General features: G+C 41.7%; 1 protein-coding gene across 1 annotated transcript in view; it reads left to right on the top strand.

Moving 5' to 3' along the window:
• celf5a (cugbp, Elav-like family member 5a) overlaps positions 1 to 15,505 on the top strand; it is a gene marked incomplete at both ends in the record, with an annotated part of 364,109 nt that overhangs the window by 293,368 nt on the left and 55,236 nt on the right. The window contains 2 exons of the mRNA XM_084066484.1: positions 714 to 842; positions 8,332 to 8,411. Of these exons, the coding sequence (XP_083922610.1) occupies positions 714 to 842; positions 8,332 to 8,411 (209 nt within the window). The remainder of the gene's footprint in view (positions 1 to 713; positions 843 to 8,331; positions 8,412 to 15,505) is intronic.

Genomic DNA, 15,505 nt, shown 5'->3' with positions numbered 1-15,505 from the left:
GTCATCCCACTTGAGAGACCGCCCGCCATTTTCTACCACTATTTTTCCAACCGACAGGATCACAGGTTATGATGAGCTTCAGGCAGCACTACTTGTCAATCAATGCTGTAGGGTCTACATCAATCCATTGCATATGTATATTGTATATATTCCGTAGACTTTAAGCTCCTGTTTATAGGTATCAGAATTATCATTATGTCATGTTTTTAAAGAAACAATACCATGAAACAATTTATATATTTTTTTTAAATTTACGTCATAAATCGTCCAAATCTTGTTTTGCCAATTATTTGGGGGCCCACTAGCAATATCCTCACGGCCCACCAGTGGGGCCCCGTCCCCCCACAGATTGAGAATCACTGCTCTAATACCAGTGGTTCTCAAACTTTTTTTTTTTCAAAAATAGCAGATCTACAAGCTCATAGCGCGGCACGCGGTGCCGCGCTATGAGCTTGTAGATCTGCTATTTTTGAATAGCCAAATACAAAAAGTTAAAGTGTTTAAAATGATTGTGATGCCATATTAACACATTTTGCTGGGACCCCCTGGAACCCCCCCCCCAAGGACCCCTGGGGTCCCCGGACCCCACTTTGAGAACCATTGCTGTATACCATACCTTTTTTGGTCTTTAATTAGTTTAAAATTACGTTTTATTGATTAAAAAAAATGAGTCCGGATTGCAGCTTAACCTCTTTTGTTGCTGTTTGTTCCAGAAGACAGGAAGCTGTTTGTGGGGATGCTGAACAAACAGCAGACGGAGGAGGACGTCTACCGCCTCTTTGAGCCCTACGGAGTCATCGAGGAGTGCACGGTCCTAAGAGGTCCTGATGGGAACAGCAAAGGTAGGAACCATAGTGTCCAGTCCTGTCCGATGCAAGAAAAAACAATTGAGCAGGGAGAGACCACTGTACAATGCAAAAGAAAACATTTAATCCATTCAATCCGGAACGCATCTGCGTCATTTTTAGATTTGAGCTATAATCATTATTTTATACTTCAAAAATAGCAGATCTACAAGCTTCTTTTTTTTTGGAAACAACATTTTTAACTCAAATCTTTGCTTCTGAATTCCCTGGAACAAAATATTGTACAAATGTTCGCTTTAAAAAATATATATTCAAAGATTTGCACACATTTTCACGATTTTTCAAAAATAGCAGATATACAAGCACGTAGATCTGCTATTTTTGAATAGCCAAAGAAATCAAATTAAAATGACACAGATGCATTCCCAGAATGAATGGGCTAATACCTTCAAACAGCATTTTTTTTATTGTTACAAATTACAACTTTTTGTTTAGGGTTTAGGCAAACAAACAAACAATAGGCTCTAATATGCATGGCAGTCATATTGGAAAGAAATTGGGCCTCTTCCTTACTTCCGTCACAGGCGTTACCAATGATGGTCGTTAAGGTTGTGTTCCATTCTTGGTCAAGCACAGTCAGGATGCTGATATTGTGCATGTTGGCTCAACTGGAAAGACTCTGCTACGCCTGTGGGGCTCAAAGTGTGGTCCGGGGACCCTCGTGGTTCCTTGAGGGGGTTCCAAATGGCCCCTTACGGGTGTGTACTGTACTGTAACTCTGAGAGTGTACAAATGGAACCAAAATGGACCCGTAAAGGTCCTGCTTCCATTCAGGTTCTGCGACAGAATCTGGGTAGATTGTCCTCAGTTTGTTGTTGGGAGAAACATTTAGAGCAGTGGTTCTCCACCAGTGGTCCCTGAGGGGGTTCCAGGTGGTCCCCAGCCAAGGATGGAGAGTTGCTAACCAAATGGACTCTTATTAGGTAGATCTTTAACTCTTGAGAGTGTAAAATGAAACCAAATGGACCCTAACGGGTCCATTTGGTTTCATTTTAAGCTCTCAAGAGTTAAATTATTGTTAAAAACCTGCATTACTTAGTTAAAGAATTTTAGTTTTAGTTATTTTGATCAACGTTTGCCTCTTATTATCTCTCCTATGCATGCACGTCGTGCCCACATAGACATGAAAGGGGGCTTGAGCCCCTGCCCTTTTAATCGTCGCTAAAAAAGTGCCCTCTCCAGACTGGAAAAAAATAAAAATAAAAACATTAAAAAAATAATTTCAACTGCCCCTAGCGGCCTAACGGTAAAGCTGACGGAAATGGCAGTGGATGTATTGGATCCAGCTCAAAGTGAACTTTCCTCAGGTATCTAGTCTGTCGCTGTACGACCTTCCTAGCCCGTGTTATTAACCCATTGAGACCTGAAGCCGATTCTACACGTCTCCTAAATCTCAACAGTATTCTGAAAAACCTATGTTTCTATATCAGTGGTGCTCAATCTTTTTCACGTCAAGGACCCCCAAAAGTATATGTATTTGGCCGCAGACCCCCATCAAAATATTTTGTTCCAGGGACCCCCAGAAGCAAAGATTTGAGTTAAAAATGTTCGCTTTAAAAAATATATATATTCAAAGATTTGCACACATTTTCACGATTTTTCAAAAATAGCAGATCTACAAGCTCGTAGCGCGGCACTCGGTGCCGCGCTATGAGCTTGTATATCTGCTATTTTTTAATAGCTAAAGTGTAAAATAATGCTAAAAATGAGACAGTTGCAGGTCTCAAAAAACAGGCGACAATGGCCAAAACTCAATCGAAAATCTGCGATCGAAAACCGGCGAAAGTGGATGTTTTCAAGATGTTTTGGCCTTTATCTCTCGAATGGAAGGTTTCGGGTTTTCGGGGCTAAAAGTATGGTAATTGTTCGTAAAAACAACTCAATAGGTGCCCTTTTGAAATCCCAGCCCCTGCCTCTCCAAATCCTTCTGCAGGTCCCTGCTCCTATGGTACCAACATCAATACAGCATGGAATTGTGGACTAAATCTTATCAAACAACAACAAAATATTAAAAGTTAGTTTTGGGGTCTTGAGAGGCTAAATCTCATCAGGTGGTGGTCCATGGCTCAAATGGTGGTTCCGTGGCGCAAATGCCGAATAAATAATGGACTTTGATATGAAAAGGGCTGAAAACCACTGATTTAGGTCAGTGGTTCTCAACCTGACATGATTTGGGGGGGGGGGGGGGGGGGTCCCCAGATGACAGTGAAGTGACAATTTAAGGACTTTTAAGAACTTTTTAAGACCTAAAAAAACATTACAGAATCAAAAGTAATCAACAAACTATACTATAAAAACTGGTCAAACATTGGCCAAATTGTCAAATAATATAAGAAAAAGGCAAAACATTTGAAAATAGCCGATCTACAAGCGAGGCGTTGTGAGCTTGTAGATCTGCTATTTTCACAATATTTACTGTATCTGGGGGGGTCCCCAGTTCAAATATGATTATTTTGAGGGGTCACAGTCTGAAAGGGTTGAAAAACCACTGATTTAGAGAGAGACTTGTGGAACGTGGCGTTCTCCCAGACCCATTGAAAGAGAGAATAATGACACACTTTGCTCTCGCCCAGCGACTACATGGTTCAGCTATCACTAATGCTTCATCAACACCAATTAGGATTCAAACGTTGGAACTAACACACAGTAGTGTTTGGAACTTACTGGTTGCCCGGTGGCAAGCATTACTTCCACATTCTTCTTGTTCTCGTTATCTCTCAGCAACACTGTCTGGAACTAATTCAAAAAATCAACCGTAAGATGGTTTTGGCAATTGAATATTGAATACTATATGAATATTCTTCCCGTTAACAATGGAATTCTATGGGAGTGTTGCAGTGGTGGAAAAAGTACTAAAATGTTTTACAAAAAAAAAAAGAGTAAAAGTATCAATACTGCAATGTAAAAGTACTCTGTTACAAGTAAAAGTCCGGAATTCAAAATGTACTTGATTAAAAGTATTGGTATCAAAATGTACTTAAAGTACCAAAAGTAAAAGTACAAAAATGTTTGAAAATAGCAGATCTACAAGCTCAAAACACGTTGTGAGCTTGTAGATCTTTCAGTACTTTAAGTAGCCTACATTTTGATGCCAATTCTTTTGTACTTTTACTCAAGTAACATTTTGAACACGGGCCCTACTTTAGAGCTGTGAAATACGAAAAAAAGTCCCCTATGTTGCCTAGAACTGGATAATTGATTGAGGTCATGTGATCAGTGACATACGCAAGGTGTACTTTTAGTAGTAGAACATATAGTTCAATGTTGAAAATGAGTGGTATTCTCCTTTAAGTAAAACATTTGAGTACTTTTTCCGCCACTGGGTAAAATGCAACAAAAGGTCAGTGTCCTCATGCTGGATTGTCCCTTTTCATTAGGCCCACCTTTTCTAGTCTGTCAGCACCAGCTGTAGCGGTTCCACTGCTGCGTGTCAAACTTGCCAACCCATCAATTGCTCTGCCGATAAACATTAACGCTTAGTGCCTTCAAACTAAAGGCCAGAAACTTCAAATAGCAAGATAGACTATTTACAGCTGGCGCTGCACTACATAAATACTAATGAAGCTACTTTGTGGATAATAATTACAAAGTCAAGAGTCGTCAATAACAATGTTCCTGTATTATACAGTATGTTAATAAATGCCATTGGGCATATCGTGCGTTCTTCGTCAATTGTTCTTTCAAGAAGTGCAAAGGTCTTTTTTCTTATGAATGCATGACTACTTCTGTCTGGCCTTATAATAAAAGTGTTGATTTAGAGGTAACTCTCAGTGTACAAATTGGTCCGTTTGGTTACATTTGCACACTCTCTCTCAGAGATTTATTTGGCTATTAAAAAATAGCAGATATACAAGCTCATAAGCGTTGAGCTTGTAGATCGTTTTCTTTCTTTTTTTTTATGAATATTTTTGCAAATCTTTGAATATATATATATGTTTTTAAAGTGAACATTTGTAACTCAAATCTTTGCTTCTGGGGGATTTTACAAATGTCTTCTAAATCCTAACAGTTATTTTTTGAAAAAAACATATGTTGCTATATACTGTACTATATCAGTGGTTCTCAAACGTTTTCATGTCAAGGACCCCCAAAATTATATGTATTTGGCCGCGGACCCCCATCTGAAAATGTGTTGTTCCAGGGACCCCCCAGAAGCAAAGATTTGAGTTAAAATACATTCAAAGATTTATATGTAATATTCAAAGATTTGCACACAGTTTCACACCTGTTATTTCCCCCAAAAAATAGCAGTGCCGCGCTATGAGCTTGTATATCTGCTATTTTTGAATATAGCCAAAGAAACTAGAGGGTTAAATGAACTCTGAGGATCATACTGTAAAACAGGGACACTGCAGTGGTCTGCAGGGCTTCGTCTTTCATTTCTCTCCCCCCCCGCCCCCCCTATATTTTTTTTAGACAGCCAAAAAACTTTGAGACATCAATTCCCCCTGACAAGCAGCAAAGAGCAAAGGGAGCAGTGGGTCTCTCGCATCTCTCAAAACCTATTCACCAGCGCGGGGCTTATTGTGGAATTATATCTGTGGGGGCTTGGAAGCCGGAGCGATCTGACTCTGCAGTGGGTTTTTGGAGTAAGAGAGGGAAAGATGGACGTCAAAACAATTCCAGCGCTCACCCGCTGAGCGAATGGGTGCAGTAGCTAAAAGGCAGTTTGAACAGAGTCCCTCTCTCTGCTGCTGCTGCAGCTCCAGCCATATTTGTGTGTCTGACACTGTTGATTTTGACAGCAAATTTAGATTTAGTTTTAGTCATAGTCTTTTGAATAAAATTCCATTTAGTTTTAGTCATGTTTTAGTCATCTGAAATGTTTTAGTTTTTTGTCTAATTTTAAGTCGACTAAATATCATAAGGTTATAGTCGACTAAATCTACATTTGATTTAGTCGACTAAAATGTATTGTGGCGGTGCCTTGATGACGTCTTAATGGCTGATTTTACACTTGGTTGCATGCTGAAAATAGACGATCTACAAGCTTGTAGATCTGCTATTTTCAGAGCGCAACACCCGAGCGCAACCAAACATAAAATGATTTGTCTTTTAGTTCTACTGGATCTGTTCTCCACTAGTCCCTCACTAACATTAGTCTAGTTTTTATTTGTTGACGAAATTGTCAATATATTTAGTCCTAGTTTTAGTCATTGTAGCTTAGTTTTTATTTAGTTTTTATTTAGTTTTCGTCGGTGAAAAATGGTAGTCGACGTAGTTGAACCACTCAAAACATTGTACTCCAACACATCCTGTCCATTAGTATTCTCTAATGCAGCGCTCAAACTTATTCTTTTTGTTCTGTTCCCCCTGTTCCTGATTTCTGAATGCAAGTACGTAGGCCTATCCCCTCTAGCAGACTTCAACACGTTGCTTGGGGAAACTGCAAGAGAACACCAAAGCTAGCTTATGATGCTATGAATGAATGATAGCCCACATCTTTTGAAGATTGTTTACAAAGAAACGGGAGTGAAAGAGTTGCAATTAGTGCCTCCTGAGCAATCTGGTTTAACACTTTATCAGCTAGGTTCACGCAAAGTTTGTTCATGTGTTGTCATTAAACATAAGTTACAGTAAAATGCATTACGCCGTTTTCCACTTTCTCTCACTGATCCCTGTGGTCTGTAGTAGTGTCTCCATGTACCCTTAGGGTTATCCCCATTTGCCCCCGTTTACCCCCATTGCCATAGACAGCCACATCAATGAAATTAAATATCGTTGCTGTCGGGCAGAAACCTCTTATCTCCATATTCAAACTTTTTGTGTTTTTGTTTTGTAAATTAACGCCCTACTTGATCACACTACAGCATCACACGAAAGCGTGAAAAGTGGCAGATCTACAAGCTTGAAACGCGTCTCGAAAGCTCAAACAATGCTGGAAGGTGGCCGACTTCATTTGATGCTAGAGGGCTTAATGTAACGATATTAAAACTTTGACTCTGGACCTTACCAATGTGAGAAATACATTTCGTTTACACAAACATGTGTGTTATTGCCAGGTCTTAAAGCGAGGGTTTTAGCCCTATTTAACATATTATGAATTTAGCAAGGTTGGCTAATATTTAATATGCACAGTAGGGGTGTGCCGATACACTAATTTCACGAAACGATACGATACGATATTTGGCTCACAACTTCGATACGATTTCGATACGATACGATACGCACTTTTTTTATTATGAAAATATATGGAGGAGAAAAAAAGAAAATGCAAACAAATAATTCTGTTTTTGCATTATTCAGACATGCAAACTTGTAGCTTTTCAGCTACAATAGCCGTTTTGAATCCAAATAGTATGACACCTGACCCGAAAAAAAAACATGTTGTCACTCTTTTCACTTCGGGGCCGTTTGCATGCCTGATTATTATGATTGTAAAAAAAAAAAAAAAACTTTTTTTTTTTTTCAAAAACGATATTTTTTTTTCCCAAAACGATACATATCGTCGCGAAAACGTATCGCGATATATCGCGGGACGATATATCGGCACACCCCTAATGCACAGACAGGCATGTGGCACTAAATAGCATGCTTTTCTGCTTCATCAGTGGAATCTGTATAGCCTGCAGCCGCTGGCTGCCTGTCTGTCTGTCTGTCTGTCTGCCTGTCTGCCTGCCTGCTCCCTGGAGTAGGACAGCCTGCTGTGCAAAGGGAGTCTCTCAGCAGTGCTTCCCTACAATGTTTGGACGTACTTCCCTTTGTGGTTTTTATTAAAAGCGCCATTTCTGTTCCTTTTTTACCAGCTTGAAACGCACGCTGGTCTAAGAAGACACTGACCACTAGTCAACATGTGTTCGACAGATTCTCGACAGATTCTCGACATGTTTTCGATCATTGGCTGTCCTTTAAGCCAATGGGGATACTTGTCCCATACTCTGAACGGGCGGTCTCGTCCTCCCAAGCTATGGCTACTATGGCTACTAGACACGCCTCTCGCCTCTATGGTTACTATACACGGCTGCCGTCGGTTCAAATCACCGTGACGCAAAGTAATATATAGGACTGAAGTGAAAAAATACCTCAAAATTGTAGTAAAGTACTTGAGTAAATGTACTTAGTTACTGCGTTCTGCCCTAGCATTGTTGCCAGATTCTGCGAGGGAAATAAGCAACCAGGTCTAAGCCAATGGGGAGCCACTAGCAGTGTTGCCAGATTCTGCAAGATAAATCAGGAACCAGGTCTATGAAAACAAGCCGTGCACACACACACACACACACACACACACACACACACACACACACACACACACACACACACACACACACACACACACACACACACACACACACACACACACACAAAGAAAAAAGAAAGCAAGCTGGTATAAATGACTGTGTGTAATTTCTTGTTTTTTTTGCATCGTGCACTGACGATATTTTTGTGTGTATTATTATTGTGTCTTCCAGGCTGTGCCTTTGTGAAGTTCTCCATGTTTCAATGTGTGTGTTATTGTGTCTTCCAGGCTGTGCCTTTGTGAAGTTCTCCACACACACCGAAGCCCAGTCTGCAATCAGTGCCCTCCATGGCAGCCAGACCATGCCAGTGAGTACACCTCCCATCCTCGTACGTACAAACATGCACAGCAACTCATGACACACACACACACACACACACACACACACACACACACACACACACACACACACACACACACACACACACACACACACACACACACACACACACACACACACACACACACACACACACACACACACACACAGTTAGCATACATGAAAATTATACCCAGGATTGGAAATTAACGGAGGCTAGTGATAAAATAAAGACACCCTCGAAAATGGACCATATGCCCTCAAAATATGAAGAATTAAACAAACAGGTTCTTAATTATCGATCATGAAGCAGTTTGATTGCATGCGTTTCACTTTGAGGTACACATGATGACATATGGTCCTGACATGTCAGTCCAGTCCACGAAAATAGCCGATCTACACGCTCACAAACGCGTCGCAGCTGTGAGCTTGTAGATCTGCTATTTTCAGCATGCACACCCTAGAGGAGGATAAAATGACTTGTCTTTTAGTTCTACTGGATCTCTTCTCCACTAGTCTCTCTCTAACATTTTAGTCTAGTTTTTATTTGTTATCGAAATTGTCAATATATTTATGTTTTTATTTCGTTTTCATTTTGTTTTCATCAGTGAAGAAAGTTAGTCGACAAACATTTTTCGTCATAGTTTTAGTCGACAAAATCAACACTGCTAGAGACGTATTAAGAAGGCACCAAAATCATGGCACTAAGTACAGTAGTCATATAAGAGTTGATAATGCCAACGCAGCCTTGAACATTATGTATGCTCTAAACGCACCTCCGCCCACATCCTCCTCCTCTAGATCAGGTTGACATAGTCAGAGAGAGACTATGTTTTGCCGTCACCAGGAGGTCGATTTTTGCAAAACAATATTACTCTAACTAAATATTACTCCTACAAAGTTTGTCCAAACTTCACACAAATCGTTACTCATTATCTCGGCGGATCTATCCGATATTTCATATTCCATCCTTATTGGCGAATTCCAAACATTGCTGGCCCACAATAACCTACCTGACCTGTGCTCCGAGGAGCACTTTTTTCAAGTTTGTACTCCAGTTACCTTAAGTTGTAATGATGTTTAATAACAAAAAAAAAGAGCCCTAGGTAAAAAAAGAAAAGTTAATTTCTAACCCTGACACACACACACACACACACACACACACACACACACACACACACACACACACACACACACACACACACACACACAAACACACACACACACCGCTACTCGACAAGCGCGTGGAAACCTCTCATGATGAAGAGCCCTCAACTCTCGGTTTTGAACCTTCCCACTCATACAAAGCACAACCGTCCTCATAAATATCACAGCACAGAAACGACGAAAACACATTCGACCAACTAAAAACCCATGTCTTTTTTAATTAACAAACCTTTTTGTTTGTTTTCAAATGTCATCTCCACACAACAATGTTCCCAATCACGATTGAATTTTTTGGGGGGTAAAGTCTACTGCATTCATTAAGCTCCACTTGCATAACCATTGAACAGAACTCCCGGCTATGATTGCCTCTGCCCGGTTACATAAAACTAATGCGGTGAATTCTCTATACTCTATTGAATTTTGCTGAGCAAAATGGCAGGTGTGTGTTGTGGCTATTTTGCATGTGTCTCATGTTTAGGCCAGGTCCCTCTGTTATACGTACTTGAGGGTATTGAAACAAAAGCTACTTATACTCTGCACTCCAAACCTGAATAGAGTCATTCTGTGCGGTATCACACGGGCCCAGGCGGGGCCGCACCGGCCTGTATTATACAACGGCTTGAAGTACCCTCTGCTTTTATCCTCTCTTTTGTTTGAGGAACTCTCGCCTCTGAGAAAAGCAGGGACCCTGAACTCTCTTCCATCGGTCTCTCTCTCTCTCTCTCTCTCTCTCTTTCTCTCACACACAGGTGCTGCGTTTCACTGTATGATTTCATTATTTATGGTCGTCGGTGTGTGTGGCTCAAGAGAGACAGAGAACGAACGGGGGGAGAGGGGGGGTTGGGGGGAGTAGTAGTAAAAGCTGCCAGTGGCATTTTGGTGCAACCTTGGGGTCAATCTAAGTGCAAATGACTGCGGGGCCTCGTGGATAGGCTGTATGGATGTCCGTGCTCAATAGATACTGCCTTCCATACACTGCACTCACGTTCTCTCTGCTATCCCCCCCCCCACACGCACACACACACACACACACGCACACGCACGCACGCACGCACGCACGCACGCACGCACGCACGCACGCACGCACGCACGCACGCACGCACGCACACACACACACACACACACACACACACACACACACACACACACACACACACACACACACACACACACACACACACATACAGACAGACACACCCCTATCTCTCCCAGCTCTCTCTCTCTCTCTCTCCTCACTCGTCTCTCCTTTGGCAGCCTCTCGGGATATTAGGCAATAGACTTGTTTACTCCACCTTTCACCACATCGGCTCCTGAATTATTCATCTGACTATAAGCAGGGAGGCTGATAGGGAGGAAGGGAGGTAGAAAGAGAGAAAGAGAGAGACAGTGAGAGAGGGGGGGTGGTGGCAGGGGAGAGAAGAAGAAGAAGGAAGGCCAGTGAGGAGTGAATGGACAGGATTTATACCTCAATGCTCTGGTAAATTGATTATAGAAATCTGATCAGCATCTCATATCCTGGCAGCACGGGGCTGAGCTGTGGCTGGTTAGAGGAGAGAGTAGGGCTTAGATTAGACCATCTACGAGCTTGTAGATCTGCTATTTTTTTGGCGAGAGAAACAGCCGGTGCCATACAATGTGTATAAATGAAACCATAGTCTGACTCTCACAAAGATGAGTAAAGCACATATATACACACAAATGTATACAGTGCAGTGGTGTGAAGTAACTAAGTACTTATTTACTTAAGTGCTGTACTTAAGTACAATTTTGAGGTATTTGTACTTTACTTGAGTATTTCCAATTTCCAATACTTTTACTTCTACTCCACTACACTGCAGAGGCAAATATTGTACTTTTACCCCACTGCAGTTATTTTGAAAACTTTAGTTACTAGTTACTTTTCATATATAGATTATGATATTATAAAACATACATTAACCACTTTAGCCCTATATTTTATCCATAGGCTATTTGAAAATAGCCGATCTACAAGCTCACAACGCGTCGGACCGCGGCGCGTTGTGAGCTTGTAGATCTGCTATTTTCAAACATTGAAGTACTTTTAGTCTTGGTACTTTAAGTACATTTTGATTACTTTTGTACGTTTACTCAAGTAAATTTTGAATTCCGGATTTTTACTCGTAACAGAGTACTTCTACATTGCAGTATTGATACTTTTGTGTAAGTAAAACATTTGAGTGCTTTTTCCACCACTGCTACAGTAGCTATTTCCGTCAGGATGGTCAATGTCTTGGACAAACCTTGAAGCGTTTGCTTTTACAAGGAAAATCACGTTGTTTTACTGTACCTTTCATTTGTCGTATATGGACCCCAAGTTGCTTACGAACATTACAAACAAACAAGTCTAAATGGTATAGAAATGTTTAAGTTACTTCAATAAAGTCCACTTTTGCATACAGACAGGAGAAACAATTTGTTGTTGATTCAGAGATGTGGCCGTTGGCCCTAGCCTGGGTGGGGGGGGTACAATTAGCATTCCCATTGTTTCACCTGGGAGACATAAGGTGTAGGCCTTTGTCTTCACTCCTTCCTTCCTGACAGTTGCAAAAAATCAGGTCAGCAGATGTTCAAAGGGCTTGATCTTCTCCACTTTATTAGAACCAGGCCTAGTAACCCGCAGTCCAGTGCAGATACGACACATTCATAGTCATTCTTAGAAAATAGTGAGAAGCATTACATTGAAATCAAAGTGCCCAAAGACCACTCGATAACAAGACATACAGTATGTACTGTAGGGTACTTGTAAAAGGGCGTTCACGGCCCCCAGCCCTCATTTGACAACTATTATAAGCAATAGCCTCATTCCTAAATGAGTAATTTTTCTAATGAACTAAGATGAACTGAGTCAGCCTGTGTGTGTGTGTGTGTGTGTGTGTGTGTGTGTGTGTGTGTGTGTGTGTGTGTGTGTGTGTGTGTGTGTGTGTGTGTGTGTGTGTGTGTGTGTGTGTGTGTGTGTGTGTGTGTGTGTGTGTGTGTGTGTGAGAGCGTGTGCATGCGTGCGCCCGTGCACACACTCTTATGTACAGTATGCCTGTGTTTCTGTGTGTATAATGACTGTGTGTGTGTGTGTGTGTGTGTGTGTGTGTGCGTGCGTGTCCTCCCGCTATAACAAGGCCGTGGCTGATGATGAAACAGAGAGCGGGGGGGCAGATGACCATGAATAATGTCCGGCCAATAGCGTAGTTAGCTATCGGAGTGCACTGAATGTAAACGCCGCGGCTAATAAGAGCGTTTTCCTGATAGAGCTGCAACCAATCCCCCCAAGCGTGGGCCCGGGCCTATCAAATTTTATAGATACACACACACACACACACACACACAATGCATGTGCGTGCATTAACAAGCACCGACACACAGAGACACAGCCGCACATATGCATGAGCTCTCACATATGCACATGCATGCTCTTCTCTCTCTCTTTCTGTGTCTCTATCTCTCTCTCTCTCTCTCTGTCTCTCTCAGTGTTGCCCGATTTTGCGAGAGAAATAAGCAACCAGGTCTATGAAAACAAGGCCAAAAGAAGCGACTATAACACATGGTCACTTATAGTTTAAACCTGTATACATTGTCTATATGAAAATAGCAATCTACAAGCTCACGTGTCGCGATTCGACGTGTTAAGAGCTTGTAGATCGGCTATTTTTGGGGAAAAATTTAAATATTTTTGTAACATTTTAATAACGCAAATCTCGTACGGGGGTCCCTGGCACAAAATGTTTTCAGATGGGGATACGCGGACGAACACATATTCATTTGGGGGTCCTTGACATGAACATTTTTGAGAACGACTGGTTTAAACTTTTAAATGTACAAAGCAAAGCCCAAATAAGCAACTACACTTTGGAAACAAACAAGCCCAAAAAAAACGCAAGCCGCAACTACCAATATATTAACAAGCGATTTTACAGAAAAACAAGCCCAAAGTAGCTCATAATAAGCGGACATGGCAACACTGGTCTCTCTCTCTCTCTCTCTCTCTCTCTCTCTCTCTCTCTCTCTCTCTCTCTCTCTCTCTCTCTCTCTCTCTGTCACATGCTCGTACAGCCATGGGCAAGGGTCAAAGGCTCGCTGACTGATCTTATTTTCCAGCTCGGAGGACTTGAGCTGAATACATTTGCGTTATTCATGTTCGGGGTGGGGGGGGCGGGGGGAGTAGCCTCTTCATATGTATGTGTGAGTGGGAGAAAGAGAGAGGAAAATCTGTACGGGGGAATGTGTGAGAGATTGTCTCTCTGCGCGTAATCACGTATGTGCGTGTGTGCGTGTGCGTGTGTGTGTGTGTGTGTGTGTGTGTGTGTGCGTGTGTGACCGCATGCTTAAGTGTGTGTGCACGTGCACATGTATAAGTGCATTCTCAAAGAAGTCGTCTCCATTAAATAGCTACCTAACCGGACTGTACTGTATATGGATCTGTGTTTAATGCTAGGCTATGCACACCTGCTTTAAGGCCTGGGCCCATTAAAGGAGCCCCTGGCCCTGTAGGGTGATGACAGGTCAGATATGTGACCTTTTGACCCGGGCCTTGCTGTTCCATCCCCATCCTATTCCAAGCACACCCCCCCCCCCTCCACGTCTCTCCTATACACTACTCTACCACCCATGGCCACCCTCAGTACCAATGGTGCAAAGTAACAAAGTACATTTACTCAAGTACTGTACTTAAGTACAATTTTGAGGATTTTTTACTTTATTGGAGTATTTCCAATTTTGAGTACTTTTACTTCTACTCCGCTACATCTCAGAGGCAAATATTGTACTTTTACTCCACTACAATTATTTGAAAACTTTAGTTACAATTTACTTTGAAGATTTGGATTATTATTACAAAACATACATTACCCACTAAAGCCCTAGGTACATTTAGGCCATTTGAAAATAGCAGATCTACAAGCTCACAATGCGTCGTGATGTGACACATTGTGAGCTTGTAGATCTGCTATTTTTAAAGATTTTTTGACAATTTATACATTTGAAAACTTGTGAAACGGGACATTCTGCGTAATTTCTACTTTAAGTACATTTTGATACCAATACTTTTGTACTTTTACTCAAGTACATTTTTTGAATTCCGGACTTTTACTTTTAACAGAGTACTTCTACATTGCAGTATTGAGATATGAGTAATGTATCCACCACTGCTCAGCACACACACACACACACACACACACACACACACACACACGCACACACACACACACACACACACACACGCACACGGATCACGGCACGGATGGCTCAATTAAACATTTAAACGCTGGAGCTAGTAAAGCAAATTGCCGCGATTCAGCAAGGGCCGTGTTGGAACGGAAGTACCGGGACTGAGTGACATGGAGATGTGGGAGGAGGAGGAGGGGGGGGGCGGAGGGGGGATGTCAGTGAGGGGGGTCAGGTCCACAGAGCCCCACAGGCTAATTTCACCTCCATATCTAGCCGCTAACAGCTTAGCCTGTGGATCGGGAGAGAGAGCCTGTGTTTCATCTGACACACACTGCATGGCTGAGGATGGAAGCTAGGAGCAGAGCGGGCTGACGGAGGGTTAACCCTTTAAGACCGGGAACGCTGTCTGTGTGTCATTTTTAGATTTCTTTGGGCTATTCAAAAAATAGCAGATATACAAGCTCATAGCGCGGCACCGAGTGCCGCGCTATGAGCTTGTAGATCTGCTATTTTTGGAAAAATCGTGAAAACATGTGCAAATCTTTCAATATATGTTTTTTAAAGCAAACATTTTTAACTCAAATCTTTGCTTCTGGGGATTCTAATGTCTTCTAAATCCTATAACATTGTTTTTGAAAATAAATAATGTTGTTATAATATCAGTGGTTCTCAAACTTTTTTCATGTCAAGGACCCCCAAAATGATGTTTTTGGCCGCGGACCCCCATCTCAAAATAGA

This window comes from Gymnoscopelus microlampas (genome assembly GCF_963454915.1).
Source record: "Gymnoscopelus microlampas genome assembly, chromosome: 9".
Classification (NCBI taxonomy): domain Eukaryota; kingdom Metazoa; phylum Chordata; class Actinopteri; order Myctophiformes; family Myctophidae; genus Gymnoscopelus; species Gymnoscopelus microlampas.
Note: the sequence above shows the minus strand (reverse complement) of the source record. Positions and strands in the feature narration are given on the sequence as shown.